Source organism: Osmerus mordax, chromosome 3, assembly GCF_038355195.1.
Source record: "Osmerus mordax isolate fOsmMor3 chromosome 3, fOsmMor3.pri, whole genome shotgun sequence".
Lineage (NCBI taxonomy): Eukaryota > Metazoa > Chordata > Actinopteri > Osmeriformes > Osmeridae > Osmerus > Osmerus mordax.
This window is the reverse complement of record NC_090052.1, coordinates 5,567,765-5,586,810: the sequence shown is the minus strand read 5'-3', so window position 1 is coordinate 5,586,810 and position 19,046 is coordinate 5,567,765. Positions and strand designations below refer to the sequence as shown.

Below are 19,046 nucleotides of genomic sequence, written 5' to 3'. Positions count from 1 at the left end.
CCCATCTTCGCTGCGCCCACCAGCTCTCCACGAACGCTTAAGTTTTGTCATGCACACACTACTGGTTTTAACCTTTATCAATAAAAGCATTTATTTTATTTTTTTAAGATATTGTCATTTTCAAATCTATATAAATGCAAGTGTGATTAAATTGGAATAGCAACTAAATAACATTTAGACGCTGCTCACTGGTGAGTTGTGCAATGTGTGTTCTGTCCTATATTTAGCCAGCTGCTGGGTTGGAAACCAAAACTTTAGAGTGTATGTCATCTTGGAACCAATAAGGTTTGAAAAAGCATCAGTCAAAATTATATTTGATTTATTGACACACAGATATTGAGGCAATGTGGACATTTACATAAATACACCCCTTTCAGCCATTTTGTATTGCATTTCTTATTCCATTTCACCCTATATAAAGACACATCTGCCCGCACACGATCCCCATCCATAGTGTTTCCCTCTCCCAGCGCAGGTCACTCCAAGGCAGAAATGCGGCGGCTGCATGAGGTCTAGAAGTAGCCCAAAAACATGCCTCCCACAATAGACACATTTTAACCGCGACACTGTTTTCAACCCAAAGATGGCTTGAAAACTGCGGATATTTAAAGTCTTCTTGAGTTGATCTCTTTCAAGAATCTCAGTCAATGCACAAGAAAGAATAGTCATGAGGGCAACTGGGCTAGGGCAGAGCTCATGTTCAGCTATTTGCGAAAATCGCTTGCGAGTCACCATCGACTTCCCTGAGGGATCTAGGTTTTCTGGAAAATTCTACAGGTATGTTAGGGCACATTTTTACGAGTTGGGATGATATACTGTCCACAACTTTGGCAGACAAACAAGATTTCAAGGGACCTCTAAGCCAAAGGTTAAGCAGTCTTCGAAAAACACCTAAACAAACCAAATGCATATACTGGAAATTGAGATACCATACCAATGTTTAATGGACTAAATGGATTTGGGCCATTATGGTGTGCATCATCAATTTGCTGTGCAAATGATTCATCTGTCCGATGTAGGTAGTCAGTAGTTAAAGGGTATGTCATGCGGTTGTTTATGTAGAGTTCTGGTTGAGAGCATTTATCACAGCCTGAATAGCCATTGTGAGCCTTGGTGTTTTTCACAAAAGATCGAGCAGGAGTATCACAAATGATACTTTCTAACTTCAAAAATAGCCTTTTTTGTTCAAAGTTAAAACCCTGTTCTAATTCTTGGAGCTTTGTAATAAAATCTAAGGAATTCCTCTGCCGAACATGTCCACAATACAGTTCAATCACCACTGGTTCTTTCATGTTTGCACTTAGTAACAGTCCTAGAATGGGCCAAAGCTGTATACGGGAACTCTTAAACAATGGCAACCCATCAATGTTGATTTGTAAAAGGAGAGTACAACCATGTACAACAGACGTTATCGTTTTGGAAATAGCTTTGTTCAGAGATTTGGGAATTCCAAAATAGTGATATTGACCTCCAGCCTTTTCAAGAATGGTGTACTGAGTTGTGGTCTTTAGAACAGTCCTTGCATCTTTCGGAAGATCTGGGTGATAGAAACGCAATACAGCTGTTGTAATGCAACTATTGAGATGCCAAAAGTAAGGGCACAGTTTGATAACCTATCAATGAGGGTACTTGGATGTTCTAACTCTGGATCATCATGTCTTGATCTGAATCAAATATTTTCACATCTCCATCTACGTAATACGCATCAAAACCACCAGGATCTGTATCCATGTCTTCAAAATCAGAGAGGTCAGAGTTATCTATGGGGTCATTGACACTATCTGTAACTGAATTATCACATCCACCTAGGCCTGTTTTTGTTACACCTATTGTACAGTCATCCCTAATGTGTCCAAGTCTTTTATCTCAGTCTACATGTGCCCTCCTTCTTTAAGTTGAGGTGGACACCGGTGCAGTCTTCCTATTCATTTCTAAAAAAAAACAAGAAAAAACAAGAACAAACTTTCAGCCTTCTGTGCTTGTTATGTACATGAGGGTGGACAGGTTTATCTTACCTTAACCAATTAAAACGGTTCTCCCCTACATTTAGTCTTGTACATGAATTAAAAGAAATAATCTTGCTCTATAGGTGGCTTTTTGTAATATCTTGTGTAACATTGTTTCGGAAAATACATTGTTGGCATTAAAGCAACATTAAACTAAGTGTTAACTTACAGATACAGACGGTCTGCTGGCTGGACGATTCTTGTTGACAGTTGACCAACGTCAACATAATTCTAATCAGAATATGAGTCTGATACCGCTCCGTTGGGCTGTGAGTATGGGGTGTGTTTCAACCGAACCCGGAAAAAAATGCCTCTTCACTCAATTGGATAGACCTACAACCAATCAGAGCAACGTAGTATGTTGTTTGTTGAAAACTAATTCAAGCCAAGCGCTCTTTGGTGATGTGGTTGATTACGTTACTGTTGATCATCTGTCCATCATCGTATAAAGCCCACCCTGACAATTTGATTGGTCCGAACAGCTCTTGTTCGGGCATAATTTTTCCCCAATCGAGCGACCCCAGACCCAATTCCCGACCAAATTTTGTTGAGGGCGGGCTAAGTTTGGCTGGCACCCAGGCTACCAACGTCTTGTGACGGCCCTCCCCTTTCCTGCACTACCATGCTGATTGGGTTGATTGGACACACCTGGATCCGGCGTGGCTTGAGGCTTCAAGTACCGGCTCCAGGGATGGGTTGGTGAGAGATCGACTTGAGCTGACCACCAGCTTGAGACAATGTATCTTTGTCGTCCACATGGTTGTACATTGGAACAGAATTCCAATAATTGTTATGTTTGGAAAAAGTGTCAAAAGCTTTTTGTGTCAAGTAGCCTAGGCTATACTCAATTTTCCAATCCGTTCCGAAAACAATCCGAGGACATTTACATAAAAACAACACTTTCAGACCTTTTGTATTGCATTTCTTATTCCAATTTACCCTATATAAAGACATTTATTCTATAAATCAGTAAAAGAAATCAAGTCGATTGGATCTATGGTTCATGAGGAGTATGGTTTTGAAGGTTGTACCAAATTTGGACAGTACAGCAAAATCTATCTATGGGTCTTTGAGGCTTTTTTGTTCCCCATGAGAAATAAGGCATGAATAACCATTTTCAGGCATTTTGGAGAAATAGGGTGCTGGGGAAATCATGTGGCGTGGCTTATAGCGCCACCTATGGGCGTACATGGGCCTTTAGCGGTCTGGGAGTAGTGAGTGACATGTTGTATCATTGGGCCAAATTTGACAACATCTGATCAAGGACTTTTTGAGCTATTGAGCCATTTCATGGAGAAGAAAAATAAGAATACTAACAAAAACAATAGGTTCCCTCCTACCGGAGGAACCCTAAATACAGGTGCAAGCAGCAATGCGGATTCCGCCTCAATATGACAAATGATTAAAAGATTCTAAGAGTAGAGGGGTTGGGGTTTTATCTTCCTGACAGAGGAATCCTGAAAACATGTCTTTCTGGCAGAATCCAAAAAGAAAAAGAATGGCTGTGGCTGGATTTGACCTCTCATCCCTAACTTACTAGTGCAATGTCTTAACCAAGTGAGTTATTCACAGTGCAGAACGTTTCAGTGTTCAGTTTCTGTATAAAACAGGTGGGGCAGTGCCCCACCCTTTACCTGTTATCAACAGAAAGAACTGCAACAAAATTTTATTTTTTATTTCTCTATTTTTTTTCGTTTACTTCGAATCATTTATTATCTATGAATATAGCATCTTCCTATATTGTTTCGTTTCATTCGTTTGTGTTAGGATTTTATTTCCTGTTTATTGGTCCCTGCCTTGCTGCTTCAGACTGCGTTCTGCCGATTCGAGTTAGCAGAGGCTAATCGTGAAGGTGGGGCTCTGGTGGGGCTAGCCGCTCTCTCACAATGCAATGTACATTGGACGTGGGAAAGTATTAATACGCATGCTCAGAATTCTAATCCATCAATGTAGATCACACGAATTTGATGCCAAGTGGGGCAGAGAGCCGGTAGCCCCACAACAGCGTCATCTTGTATTTCATACCTGATTGGCTGTCTGGCTGTCTGGCGCCAACATTAGTCGGCAAGAAGAAGAGCGAGTAGTCCTTTTTTGCTATCTTCTGTTGAAATACTACACTACCCAAAATCCTAAGCAAAACAACACTGATATCTCTGATTGGTCGAACTCGCGGTTACCATGGCGACGTTTACCACCCCCGTGACCGGTTTAAGCGATCTGAAGGTTAAAATGTTAGTTTGAGCAGGAAAAGAAATGAAACGTACATATGCCAGTGGTGCTGAACATATCGGACAACAAAAGAAAAGCTTATTCAGTCTACCAAAAGTGACCTCTTTCTGTGGTCCAGTATCTGTAGAGCTAGCTCTAACCCTGCGCCCGGTGACCTGCATGTCCACCGTGCTGAAGCGCGGAGCCCAGTGTCAGTCAGACACTTTTTCTTCTTTGCTTTTGTTAAATAATTCAAGTTGAGGGGATGTTTGAGTCAGCCCAGACAGCTGAAAATATACTGCGCTAATCAATTAGCTAAGCAGTGAAGTTATCGAAAGGGCGAGGCTTATTCCAACATAAAACGCTGTATGTATATCGTTTTAATCAAATAAGGTTGGATTATTTCTATGTTTAGTTGCCTGTTCATGAAGATGAAAGTGCACATAATTAAATAATAAACCATTGCTGCAAACCAACAGGAATCCTTGCGCTTTCTGCTCTATTATGTTTTATGTGGGTAGGGCCCCATATAGTTATTGAAACAAGCCCCCAGATGCTTAACCCTGTGAAGCCTGACACATCAACTAATAGACAGAAAATGCAGTTTTTTTTGTAATTTTAGTGTTTAGTGTTTTAGTGTTTATTTTAGTGTTTATTGAACCTTTAGTCAAAACCGCTTTGTTGGGGCTGTCAGTAGTGTTGAGCTCATTGCTGTTCGGGTATGGCCCTGTAGGCAAATTGGTTCTGAGCTTGGTTGCATTCCTAATTTAGGTTTGCAAATGTGACAGTGGTAATTTTACATGTGTGTGTGTGAGAGAAGGAGAGCAATTACACAAGAAGGTCTCTCAAGTAGGCCTGTGTAGGCTACTACAACACCTGGTAGAAGCAAGCCACTCTGTCGTTAAAAGTGTTTCGTGGAGCCACGCTGTTTGTTGATATGTTAAATAAACACATCAGTAGCAAGAGGGAGTTTTGTAGCTTTAATGGTATGTATCCTATATTTCGAAATGGTTTGTGCCCCACCAATTTTTTACATATAAAAACGGCACTGCAAAAGGTGTACCTCAAGGCTCAGTATTAGGACCCATTCTATTCACAATCTACATTAATGAATTGTGTCCAAACATGTGAAATGCCTCATACCACCTTTATGCAGATGATACTGTCATTTATTGTTGCTCACAATCAATTACTCAGGCATTTAAATTTTTACAGTCTGCCTTTGATGCAATACAGATCCGTCTGGAGAAACTGAAACTGCTTTTGAATGCAAATAAATCCAAATTAATGTTTTTTTCAAATTCATCTGTTCCTATGGAAAAGATCCCTTCAATCCGAACTGCCCGTGGTGAAACTCTAGAGCTAGTTACCAGCTATAAGTACCTGGGTTTCATTATTGATGAGGAGCTCTCATTTAAACTACATGTTAAAAACTTGATATCAAAATTAAGGGTGAAGCTCAGTTTTTATTACCAACATAAATCATGTTTTTCTCTGAGAGCTCGGAAGCTTTTAATATCGGCCACGTTCTTGCCTGTTCTTGATTATGGCGATGTTGTATATATGTCAGCGTCAACCAGCTGCCTTCTTTCCCTGAGTCCTGTGTATTACTGTGCTCTGAGGTTCATCACTGGTTGTAGCCGCCTCACCCATCACTGTGAACTATATTTAAAAGCTGGCATGCCTTCCTTGGAAATGAGATGCTGCACACACTGGATGACTCTGGTGTATAAGGCTCTTCTTGGCCTAATTCCCACTTTTTTATGCACTTTCCTTCGGAAAACTGAAAGTCGTTATGCACTACGCTCAAATGACATTCTGCATCTTTCTGCTTCTCGAGTCCGAACTGAAACGGGAAAAAAAGCATTCAGTTTCTCTGCCCTGTCTGCTTGGAATGCCCTTCAATTTTTATTTAAAAAAAAAGACAATGGAAATCTTTTGAACAGTGCCTATGCTCTTAAATTGTTACTGTATCGATAACTTCTGCACTTTAATTTTCTTATTTTTCTCGATCTTAAGATTTTAAATGTTGTTTTGTTTTTTGTTGTTTGTTTTTTACTGCCTGTGTGTTATTGTTGTTTGTCTGTTTTGACCACTATGGCGTGCGCTGCTGCCTTTCTTGGCCAGGTCACCCTTGTGAAAGAGGTCTTGATCTCAATGGGCTTTTTATCTGGTTAAATAAAGGTTATAAATAAATAAATAAAAACAATGTGAAATTGTGCACGGTACTTCGGAGTGATGTCATCTTGAAGCCTGTTAGGTTTAAAAAAATATCAGTCTCAATGACACTTGATTACTTACTGACACATAGATATTGAGGCAATGTGTACATATTCACATAATTATGCCCCTTTCAGACATTTTGTATTGTATTCATTTTAGCTAAATAACAAATTGAAAGACATCAATTCATCCCATGTTTACCAAATTTCAAGTCAATTGGACCTACGGTTCAAGAGAAGAAAGTTTTCCCAAATTTTCACTGTACAGGAAAATCCATCATGGTGGACCTAATGGGTCCTTGAGGCTTTTTTGTTCCCAATGAAAAATAAGGCACAAATGTTCAGACATGTTTGACTTATGGGGTGGTGGGAACATCCCATAGACTTTGGGCAGTGCCTGTAGCGCCACCTATATTTGACTGTGGGCCATTTGTGGGGTGGGAGTTGGCCGTGGCCTGTTTTATCAATATGCCAAATTTCTAAACTTTTTTTTACCAAGGAGGTCAATCACCAATGGCTTTTGGTCCCATGAGAAATAAGCAAAGTTTGCCAATTTCCAGACATTTTGGACTTATGGGGTGGTAGGCAATTTGACTAGAAAAGATGTGGAGGTTGAACAAGTACTTCAGAGATGACAGAGAATTTCAATTGTGATCTGAGAAATAGATACCAAAACCACTGAGAAGAACTGTCATTACCAGCTGTACTATCTATCCATAATTCCAGGAATCTGTATGTGTGCCACCAATTTCATCACGGGCATTATACACTATCTATAGCTCAAGGAATCTGTATTTGTGTGTTTCACTGACATCTTAATCACTGACTGCATCACGGGCACTGTGCACTAGTTTCTAAAAAACAAGTGAAAGGAATAGCCTACTAAATAGCTGATAGCATTGATTTTCGTATCACATGATGTATCTGCTTCTTGATCGACGTGGTACCCCATTCTGCCAGTTTTCGGATTCTACTGCAATGCCTTAGTTTGCATGCTTGCGACTGGTTGTCGCAAAGTATGACATGTACAGCTGGTTGCGAGCATGCACGAGCCTCACGGTGTGTGTCCACTGCAGCGACGCAAATCACTTGCCATCGCTTGCCTTCCGACAGTTCACCCGGGGGCGTGTCAGACAGATTAAAGGTCCCATGGCATGTAAATTTCACTTTATGAGGTTATGTAACATTAATATGAGTTCCCCTAGCCTTTGGTCCCCCAATGGCTCGAAATTTTGCTAAGTATAAACCAAGCCCTGGGTATTCTTCTTCGCCTTTGAGAAAATAAAAACTCAAACGGTCCAATCTGGAACCTCCCCGCTGGTTTCCTCCCCTTTCTCTGTTTTTCCCACCCAGAGAATTTGGCCCGCCAATGAGAAAATGAGCTTTGCGATATTGGTTTTTCCTTGAGAGACATCATGGCTTGCAAACGACCGAAGCATGGCAGTTAGCCCCTCCTCTCTCCTCCTCATAGCATTTAAAGATACAGACAGAAATGGCACATCCTAAGGAAAGCTCATTGTGGGACTGCTCGTAGTGGCTGTAATTTTTCACCAAGGCTGAATTTCGGGAAAGAGACTTCAGATACAGTATAAAAGCATCCAAAAACAGAATGCCATGGGAGCTTTAATGCAGAGTTGTAGTCCTCTAAAATCTCTGTTGTAGTTCGTATAACGTCATGGCAAAGGGTGCAGACTTGGGTTTACGTACTTGCAATATTGATCAAAATCAATAACTTACGTACAAAATACTAAACTGTTTAATAGACATACGCATTGACATGTGTAAAAACGTTTTATTATATTTCTTGAAATCTCTGCTAATCTATCTATACTTCTAGGGAGTCCCAGCCGGGCTAGCTAGCTAGTTACCACAGAACGAAGTTACTTAATGTGACGAGACTGAATATGAGAGAACAAAAAAAACAGGAGCACAGACAACTTTGGCAACCCTGCACCGTGCATCATTCTTTTTGTTAATGTCTCTGTACTGAAAACAATTCGATTGGCCATCGCTAGCAAAAATCGCTCCTCATTTGCATAATGTTGAGAAAATCGCAACTCGAATCGCCTGGCTCCATTGAAAATGAATGGAAAGCATGTCATCGCGTCGCTCGCATCGCTGCAGTGGACACGCCCCGTCAGAGCTAGGAGCATGGCGAGCCACTGTTCTGCGCAAGACCGGAAGAGCCGGAAGTTAAAAGATGGCACGGTCCATTTCTCGCTCTTTTTTGCCTCACTGCGCCATTGGGCACTTTCCATAGAAATGAATAGGCCCCCATTTTTTAAAAGCTCATTTGCTTGGTCTAGTTATTATATTCTATGATCGGGCACGAAAGCAGCTGCTTTTCTTATACTGGTCACACATGAGGAAAACAAACAGTTTACAATGAGCGCGCTGAACCCAACAGGATGTCTGACGTGAATTACTTGAATCTAGCCAAAAACTGTTATTGGCTATATTTAGTAGTTCTATTAAGCCTGGAAAAAGTGTTTGTCTTATATTAGAAAATTAAATGTCAGATTTGATCAAGCATTTGAAGTATTTTACATACACAAAATACAAGTATTTTGTAACAGATTGCATCTGATTAGTTTCCGTCCACCAAAATACAAATGACAAAATACAATGTAAAAATTGCAGCTCAAATTACTTCACCTGTAGAGAAGGTGTGTTATGGTTTGAGAGTAGCCGTACATACAGTATTTTGGTCAGGTTACTGTAGGTAGGCTAAATGGTTTTCTAAACATTATAAAGTAGCCTACCAACATATGTTAATGTCCAGATTCTACTCTTATAGGGATAGCCCATGTGCGTTTGAATGTGACAGGCTAAAAGCGTAAAAGGAGTAGGCCTATCAAACATCCGTGTAGAATTCAAACCCAGCCACAACTGGCAGTATTGCCAATTAAGGAAGTGAACAGCTGGGGTTTATTAAAGGTGGCTATTTTTTTCCGAAATCAGCCTAAACAATACATTCTTACGAAGTTAGATTGGTCTCCTATAATTTTAACGAACCATCAAGTTACCCCTGTGTGATATTTACTGTTTAGCATCATAGCCTGGAAAATAGACTCGACTGAATTTACAAGAGGAAACGGAATAATCAGACACGCCCACCGGGTCATACGCATGAGATTTCGAGAAACCTTGGGTTCAGAAAAAAAGTTGCCTGAGGCGGTGAAAAAAAAGAAGTCAACGAGAAAAAATGAAGAAATCGCTAAGATCCACTAGTCGCCTCGGATAGTCGGGTTATGGTTTTACCTATTGTTTGGAAAGGGGAAATCCTGAGATAATAATGAACGTCGAAAGTAAGAGAAAAGCTTTACTGTTGCTTTGACGGTCTATCAACCTTTAATCGAGTCATAAAAGTTGGCATCGGTAGCCTAATTTACTCAAGGCGGGTGCGGAAGACGCTTTCCTTCGGACTAAAGTATGAGAATTATTATAACATGTAACCTCTGTCGACTTTCCTTATTTATATAGACAATCTTTCTATAACAGGAAGCAGTCATTAAGTCTACACACTTATTTGAGGATTGGATACTTTGTTTTTAGGGTTAGGCTTTACAGGGCCAAATATTCAGTCGGGGTCTTTTGAAACGTTCCCAGACCATTCTTTTTGTGTTTGATTTAAAATATATCGTTGTTTTATAGATGTTGTGGAACAACCTAATCAATAATACAGCCGTTCAGGTTATTTGAACATTAAATATATATATATACTTATTTTACGCTTTAGTAGTCTACTTGGTAAGCTTTGTTCAAGACGGGGTTTTAAAAACATTTCTACACAGACTTTATCAACCTGTATCGTTAGACCTAGGCTACAGTCAGTGTTTTATTTCATAAGAATAAAAAAGGTAAAACCACAGACTTAAGTAGCCATGTCTGCAGAAGAGGAGAGATTCAAACTCGTTGTCGTGGGCGGAGGCGGTGTGGGCAAAAGCGCTTTAACCATACAATTTATTCAGGTGAGTGTTACAATGTTTCCATGAAATAACCTTGTCGGTGAAATAACCTGGGAACGCAGTGTACTTGGTTATTTGATGCGTTGAGTCCATGTTTGATTAACTACATAAAATGTACACTAATAGGATATACATGGTATAGATCAACGTTAAATTTAAGAGCATATTGTGTTATGGTAGGTAGTAGGCAAAAATGAACAGCTCGGTGATACACACTTCTTTAACTGTAGACTTTAAATCTCCCATAGTCATACTTTGTGTCGGACTATGACCCTACCATTGAAGACTCCTACACAAAAATCTGTACAGTGGATGGGAAGGAGACACGATTAGACAGTAAGTATTGCTATGTATTCCACAGTTCGTGCTGATCCCTGATACTAAGAAGGAGAGTTGAATGGTGCCAGTTTGCAAAGCCAACAAAAAGAGCTGAGTCCGAATGATTCATCTCCCTCTGCTCTGTTATGACTTGCATTTGGCAAATGTTGATGCTTTAAGCCAAGGTGTTGTCTTAAGGGTGAGCCTAAAATGGCGTGTCATCTTAGTTTTTATGTTAATGGAACATTGCAAGCTAATAGAGGTGGGTAGCATGCACAGAAACCCATTAATATTGCGTGTTTCAGGGTTAAACAACTAGTTCTGTCTTCATCCAAATGTCTTTGGTTATCCCTTTCAAACAGAAAAATGTTTTGTCTGTGGGTGCAGCTACTCCCTTATCAAATGCCACAGATACTGTATACAGAGATGGAGACAATTAACATGTCACTGACAGGCATGTGTTGCTTTCAGAAGTGTAATAGTAGAAACAGCCAAATTTTTTTCCAATGGAGGCAGAGTACACGCACTACTGGTCACTTTAACCAGTCACTGCCCAGAAAAAACATCCTCTGAATTTGAAGCACATGGAGGTGATACTCTATTGTTAGCTTGCCTGACCCATTTGGTAATGGAGATAAAAGTGAGGTTGACTCAGGTGTCAACTGTTAAACTGGCCCGAGCCCGCCTGCTGTCCTGTTGACTCACTATGGCAGTGTGTAATTGTGTCACTCAGTATTGTGTCCAGCTTGGAGTGATCCGTGTGGAGTGTGCTTAACTGTCTGTGTCTTTGTTAGTCTTGGACACAGCTGGTCAGGAGGAGTTCGGAGCTATGCGGGAGCAGTACATGCGCTCAGGAGAGGGTTTCTTGCTGGTGTTTGCCCTAAATGACAGTGGCAGGTGAGAGTGATAAATGTATGTGCATGCATGACACGTGTTTTTTTTTTTTTTTTTAGAAAATGCTTTTATCCAAAGTGACATGCACATGGTGCATATAGAAAGTACAGCAGAAATCAAGGATCAGAACAGCATAGTTGTAACATTATTTCAGTGGTTAGTCAAGGAACATGACAGCAAAACAAATACATTACATTAATTCATTTAGCCGTAGTCTTATCCAGAGCGACTTACAGAAAGTACAGGGACATTCCCCCGAGGCAAGTAGGGTGCCTTTCCCAAGGACACAATGTTGGGAATCGAACCGGCAACCTTCTGATTATTAGCCCGATTCCCTAACCGCTCAGCCATCTGACTCTGAAATACAAAATCACAAGTGGCTAGGTCCACACAAAAACTGGAACCTTCAATCCAACAACACAGCCTAAACAGAGATAAGAAAATACACTTATCTAATCCAAGGGCGTTATTACAACTCCAATTTAGCATTCAATCAGTTGTGGTGAGAGGCACAATACAATTTTTTATTAAGATTGGATCATTTCCTTACTCCCTTTTCCCACAGTTATAATGAGATCCATAAGTTCCACACCCAGATACTGCGTGTGAAGGACCGGGATGACTTCCCCATGGTCCTGGTCGGTAACAAGGCAGACCTGGACCAGCAGAGAGTGGTACGTTGCCCTTCTTTTTTCAGTTAGATTTAAGGATCATAGAGCTTCTACATTTGGATCTTGGGGACCCTAGATGGCATATTTGTTTAGTAAAGGTTAACCAGAAAGGGTTGGGACCTCTCCATGTGTAGATCTGCGAGAATTACATGGCATCGACTTTTACACTGCGTGTCTTCACAATTTAGGGGGGAAATAAGGCTGTTGGTGAAATTGCACCCTTGTGGGGATGAACATGTTGTTCAATTGTATCTTGTTTAACTGCATGCTCTTATGGTTCTTCCCTTTGGCACTTATTTGGTTTTCCACAATGTATGCTTCATGTTTTGGCTGCTCGCAATGTTTGGGGCTATCTCGTTGTTAAGATCAGTGACCTATGCTCTTTTGTAAAGCTCTCTCTTGGAAGTCGCTTTGGATAAAAGCGTCTGCTAAATGCATAAAGAAGAAAAAGAAAGAAGAAATTGTACATTTGTTGCCCATGAAATAATGTTTAAAAGCCCAGTGTTCAAAAACAAGTGTTGCTTTCTTTTGAATCCCAGTCGCTGACAGTTCTTAGTTCTCCATTATAGAAGTGATTCTCTGTTTCATAGTGATTTCTTGGTAGAAAAAAGGTTAGTGAAAGTTAGTGGTTGAAGGTGTGTCGAATTCAAAAGTTTGACATAGCTGTGTCAAATCCAAAGGTTTGACATAGCTCCATCTTTTGGTCTCATTTCTGTGTGTACAGAAGGGCCTAGTTTGAGTCAGACTGGTGAAGATGGGCAGCATCTGTGTTGCGTACTAGGCTTTACTTTTTAAGGCCAGGATTAGTGCATATAATGAAGAGGAAGGGGCAGAGAAGGACTGGATAGACTGTTGGGATGCCACCTGGATGTGCCTTCTCAACAAGTCAATGAAATATAAAATAAGGCATTTATCATTACTCAGTTGGCAGTTTATTGTTGTATTTCAGCTTCCTCAAACGGACATTCCTCAACAGTGTATGCTTGACAATTCACAAATAATATGATTGTTTTCGGACCTGAACTCTCAAACAAGCATCCTTCAACAGCATCCCAAATCACTGGTGGATAATTGTAAATGTCACAAGTTTTCTCAATTGGCGTGTCTGCTCTTCCCTTACCCCAGATCTCGAGAGAAGACGCTCAGGGGTTTGCAAGAGAGAACCGGATCCACTATATGGAGGCCTCTGCCAAGAACCGCTACAATGTGGATGAGGCCTTCCTGGAGGTTGTGCGAGCTATAAGGTATCATCTGATAAGTGATGAGTAACTTGTGATTTTTACACAAAAGCAAGATAAGAGGCTAGTCTATGCCATGTACACTACACTGTACATGTTAGAATAAAACATTTTAAATTATGTATTTTCTTTCCTACCTTCTCTGTTCCTGTCTCAAACACTGATATACTTTTCCATATTTTCACCACATGTAAACACCCTTCCTATCTCTCCCCCACACAGGAAATTTCAGGAGACTGAGAGCCCTCCTCTCCCAGCCAACCACACAGGAAAACAGCAGAACAGAGGCTGCCCCTGCACCCTACTTTAAATGCCCCCAACCCTTTTTTTGCAGCATTGTTGCCATAGAGACCAAAACCCATGATTCATTGCTGATGTGCGTTTGAGTCTGTCCTGCTTACCTGAAGGGAGAGTGGCGATATGTTATGGTGAAGATGAGTGGAAAAAGTGTGTGTACGTGTTTGCATGTGATGTGTGTAATGCTAGGGGGTGAGGTTTTAGTGTTGGGGTTGCTTAAAGAAGTGGCAAGCATTTGGTATAGTGTAACATTTTCCAAGTGATTGTGTAACATTTTCCTATTTCTTCTTCTATGTATGCTATTTTATATTTGGTATTCTGTCATGTCTATAAAAAGGTTGTAAAAGGAAATTATGTTTGAGTTGTATGGGTGGATAGTTGATGTATTGTGTGTCATTCAAGTAAGACAGTCCAGCAGTGACACCTTGAGTTGATTTGAAATAACTGGATCAGCGCAATGGCACATCTAACATATGCCACCAGACCTTTTTCTTTTCTTTTTAAAAGTGGAGGGCAGGGAGAGAAAAGATCAGCAAGAGGGTAGGGGTTTGGGGGGAAAGGAGATGGAAGTTGATTTATGGTCATTTGAACCAACAACAGTAGTCTTTGTGGTTAGTTCAGGATTTTTATATAAGATATAGACACGCTGATGGCACAAATGGGAACTAAAAGACGAGAATTCATTCAGATTTGTTTTTACATTGAGAGACTTGAGAGTTGGTAAGTGTTTATAACACTGGTACCTTTTTTATTTAGCAGTTTAGTATTCATGACCACAATGTTATATGTTTGCACAAGAGATGGACTGGTAGGTAGAAGTAGGTTGACACTAAAGTGCTGTTAATTTTGTGGGGGTGGGAGGAGGTTAAAGTTTGTCCAGGTACATTTGTCTATGCATGTAGTAATGTAAGCCTTTTTAACTTAACATTTCAGTTTTGAATGCCGCTTGCAATGTTTTGGGCACACACAGCTACCAATTATGCTTCACAGAATCAAATACATTTTAAAGAAATGCATATGAAAACTGAAATCCTTACTAGGTGGTGCCAATGTCCAAATTAATTATCTGGAATACTCACATTCTTGGTACAAAGCAGTCCTTGATGTTAGTGGTCTTTACTAAATGTTTGTACTTAAGGGCTGAAAAGAATGACTCTTTGTCTGAAATGTAATCCTCACCAGGCTTTCTTATGTTAAATATATAAGATGGCTTGGTGACACCTTGCCTTTCATTATGAATCTGTATTTAATTTGCACCCTGTAATCCACCAGTAATGTATTTTGTATTGAAATAAAAGCCAAAGACTTTTTGTATTACTACCATAATGAATGATGAAACTTAATTCATTAAAAAATGTGTGGAAATCTATTACCGGTACTTCACATTGGGTTAAAGAATAACGGAATCATACATGGCTGTAAACATGCACTGTTTTAAATTGTTCCTCAACATTTAGGAAACTCCCTTACCGATTACCCACACCCCGCGAGCGCGTATGTTGTCAAACTGGAATGTCTTGTGACGTAATCTGGGTAGGAAGTTGATAGGAAAACAGGTGATTGTGTAGGCTGTTTTACGAGCCACAAACCCGTGAAGGAATTGGTCGTCTATTCCATAAACGTAAATAATTGAGACGAATACGCAACTTATTAGATGTGGGACTGAATACCACCAAGTGGGCTAATATATTTAATTGATTTGGGGGGAAAGGCGGACGAACCAGGTAAGGAAGTAGCGGAGATTTTCTCTTCATTCACTTTCAATTTAAAAAGGCTAGGCCTACTGGATCAAGCTACTCAAGCGGGTTTTAACTATTTTTCTGTCAACGTAACGTACACCAAATTACCGTCTTAAATTATGCCTTATTAGGCTACGTAGCTAATAATTAATAATAACCCATTATTCCTGCATTTTTCCGTTAATCCAAACAATTTCTCACAATTTCCTGTAATAATGTGACAGAATTTAAATTGCAAGTGGAACACATTTTGTTAATGAACATTTCAAAATGTATCTAATGGAGTGAAATTATTTTGGACACAAGGTGGCGACACGAACAAATGATGTTCAGATGAAAAATCTGATGAGAAATCACAGTATTTTAGCAAGGATGTTTATAGACCATCATGTTCATGGTGTGAATAGTTGTTATTGCTTTTCAGATTTCAAAATGGTTGCATTGTCAGAGGTATGTCTAAGCATGGCTGTGCTTCTCCATGTCGCTTGGGCCAGAGTCATCTACAACAACCACAATGGTGGTAAGCAGCCAGTGTAAACATCTCTCTGATTAATGTTTTAAACAAGTAATTGATTCATTTTACACACTGAGGCAGTCCATGTAGTATGTCATCTTTATGCCTTGCTGCTTGTAGTTTGTGTTTTCTTTTTTAGTGTGTCAGTTTGTCTCTTAACATTTGCATCTGTCTCCCTCTTTTGATGATCTATTTACATTTTATTGACTTTATAAATCCTTAAGGAACTTCCAGGCCATTCTGATTTTATGAACTACCATGTACACCTCTTTCCTTGACTACTTTCTATGGATGGGGTCAGTGTTCTTAGGAGACAGGTCAGCATTGTCATTTCTGTCACGGTCACTGCTCTACAACAGCTGGGACTTTGAGCTGATTGTGCCAGACAGCCTGGAGAGGGAATGTAAGGAGGAGATATGCAGCTACGAGGAAGCCAGGGAGGTGTTTGAGGACACCACACAAACGGTATGATGGAGAGTGTTCAAGTTTGAAATGGAAACTTCTTCCTGCTTGTCCTGTCTTTCCCTTTACTCTCACTCAAAGAAACACAGATTAATGTAAAGTTCAAGTCTGTGGAGACTTGAACCTCTTTCTCATCTGTGGAGATGAGAAAGAGGGGACAGAGAGAGAAACTTGAAGATTCTTTAAATGAGCCATGATTACCTTTCAACCTGATAATCCATTTAACACACAGATCCATTTAACACAAGTACAGAGCTTTTCATATGGAGGGTGTGATCACAGGGACTTGTGCTCTTTCAGAAGACTTATTGATGCCTGAATGGAAATCTAATATTTTACTTATGATCTTGTTCTTTGTTTTACAGGATTTATTCTGGAGTGCATATGTCAGCAGTCAAGGTCATATTTGATTACCGTTGGGAATATTCTCAGAAATGTCATTTTACATAGTATATTCATTTAGCAGAGTTTAGAGTATTCAGAGAAATATTGTTGGACTAATCAGAATACATGTCATATTTTGGGGGGGGATTGGGGCAGGTCATTAATGTATTGAACACAATAACATATAAGACCTTGCTTGTAATAAGCTTTATTAACTTGTTGACTGTATTATTCAGTAGATTCTACACCAAAAGTGGATGTTTCAGCTCTGGTGGCAGGAATACTGGCCACTGTAGTGTCAGCTATTATTGCCATTGTTTTGGGCATCTACTGTTACAAAGCCAGGAGAAAGAATGTGCGGACGGCAGGCAGGTAAGAGCCCCAGCGTCTTTTTTTGCGAAAGATTTGTTTGATTGGTGCATTGGTTTACCTGACACTTAAAGATGGAGATTAGGTGTAATGAGGCATTTCAAGTTCTATCTTTTCCTTTGATATTATTTTTACGTCTCTTGGTCCAGCGCTCCAGTGAGGTTGGCTGTAGATGGTCGTCCGGCCCCAGAGACAGTGCCGCTTTCAGGGATCATTGCAGGACTGCCATCCTACAATGAAGCTTTGAACCGCAGTGGGCAACATGATGCCCCCCCTCCACCTTATTCTGGGTATGTGAGAATGACTAAATATGTGGCAAGCAATCCAATGACATCCCTCTCCATGAATACTGTGTGTATGTGTGAGACACAGAGAGTGCCTGCATGTTTTTTTGTATTCTTTTATTTTGATGGCACATGCACTTCTCTCTTCTTTTTTTCTTCTCCACAGGGGGGTGCCATCAGAACCTCCCGAGGCAGCTAATGAGTGAAGTGGAACAACTTCCAAACATGTTACATGAGTATGAATGAAGTCAGGATGTACTGTTTTATTAGGGAGATAAGAATACCCTTGAACCGTTTGAGTTCCCACATCAGGTGGGTGTACAATATAGAGCCGGAAAGTATAATGGTGAATGTATACATCCACAAATACTCAAATCCAAATGGCCACATTGACACCTAGAATGGGTTAACTTTGAGAATCTTGACAAGGCAAAAGCCATATGAATAATTTCTTGTCTATTATAAAGCAAGGGTTGTGCCTTCTTAGATATGCTGTTTATTTCTTTTAGATATGAGATGCTTAGAGGTTTGGAATAGAAATTTGTTTAGTTAGGCAGCCGACTGTGAAAGATGGACAGCATTTACAAAAATAAATAAACGTGTTGCTTTTGTGGGTAAGTCAATTGCAATAATGTTTCAGTTTTCGCATTGTTTTAAGAGAGTGTTCTGCCACTTTTATATTGATACATTTTAAATTAAAATCTTATGTTTCAAACTTCCTAATTATGTGTTCATGTGCCATTGTCAACCTAAATTAGGTATGTTATAAAATTGTGGAAAATGTGTCATTTATATCATTTAATTTTGATTAGTTTTATTAACCGTCTTCCTTTTTTGCCATATAGTTAAGTGATCCTGTGAATTAGCTTTCTTTTTTTTTAAGAAGTTATGAAACCGTCAGATATTTTAATTGACAAGCATTATTGGGCTAATATTTACATATACAATGTGCCTGTTTCCAAATAAGACTGCAGAATTAGGCCTACAAAAAAAATGTGTTAGCAACATGCTGCAAAAAACGAACATTTATTCAGCATCACTCCATTCGTCACTGTCTGGATGCAGCTGCAATATCTCGGCGGTGCTATTTGTGGAGTGGAATCCATGCACATTTTATTCTGATAGTAGTCCTGACTACATCATTTCCATATTCACACCATGGTTGGAAAATTGCCCTAATCTTCACTGCTCATTGCTCTAACTAAACTGAGACACCAAGAATAGGAGTTATAGACGGATTGCGGGTGCGAGTGTGTGTGCGCTAAGAAGGGAGAGAAAGTGAGTGAGTGTGTGGGTGAGTGAGGAGAAAGAGGGAGTGCACAAATGCGTAAGCCAGCCAGCCCAGTCATTCGCTCTCAAAAATGGCGTCTTCTGAACAAAATGACCGAAAATAGCTCTTGTAACGGGGCCTTTATGTGAAAGGCCTGGATTAAGATTTCAGATCGCCCGTAAACCACACATTTGCCATCTTC

General features: G+C 40.0%; 2 protein-coding genes across 2 annotated transcripts; both read left to right on the top strand.

The window, feature by feature from the left end:
• Positions 1-9,600: 9,600 nt before the first annotated feature.
• Positions 9,601-15,148, top strand: rras (RAS related). Its single transcript, XM_067232501.1, has 7 exons — positions 9,601-9,744; positions 10,331-10,407; positions 10,653-10,740; positions 11,517-11,619; positions 12,182-12,290; positions 13,413-13,531; positions 13,748-15,148. The coding sequence occupies exons 1-7, from the start codon at positions 9,732-9,734 to the stop codon at positions 13,833-13,835; spliced, it is 597 nt and encodes a 198-aa protein (XP_067088602.1). The 5' UTR covers positions 9,601-9,731; the 3' UTR covers positions 13,836-15,148.
• Positions 15,149-15,363: 215 nt separating this feature from the next.
• prrg2 (proline rich Gla (G-carboxyglutamic acid) 2) lies at positions 15,364-18,297 on the top strand. The gene is made up of 7 exons (XM_067233246.1): positions 15,364-15,546; positions 15,986-16,081; positions 16,377-16,540; positions 16,903-16,936; positions 17,161-17,293; positions 17,440-17,580; positions 17,741-18,297. Exons 2-7 carry the CDS (start codon positions 15,994-15,996, stop codon positions 17,778-17,780), a joined length of 600 nt encoding a protein of 199 aa, XP_067089347.1. The 5' UTR covers positions 15,364-15,546; positions 15,986-15,993; the 3' UTR covers positions 17,781-18,297.
• The last annotated feature ends 749 nt before the right edge of the window (positions 18,298-19,046 follow it).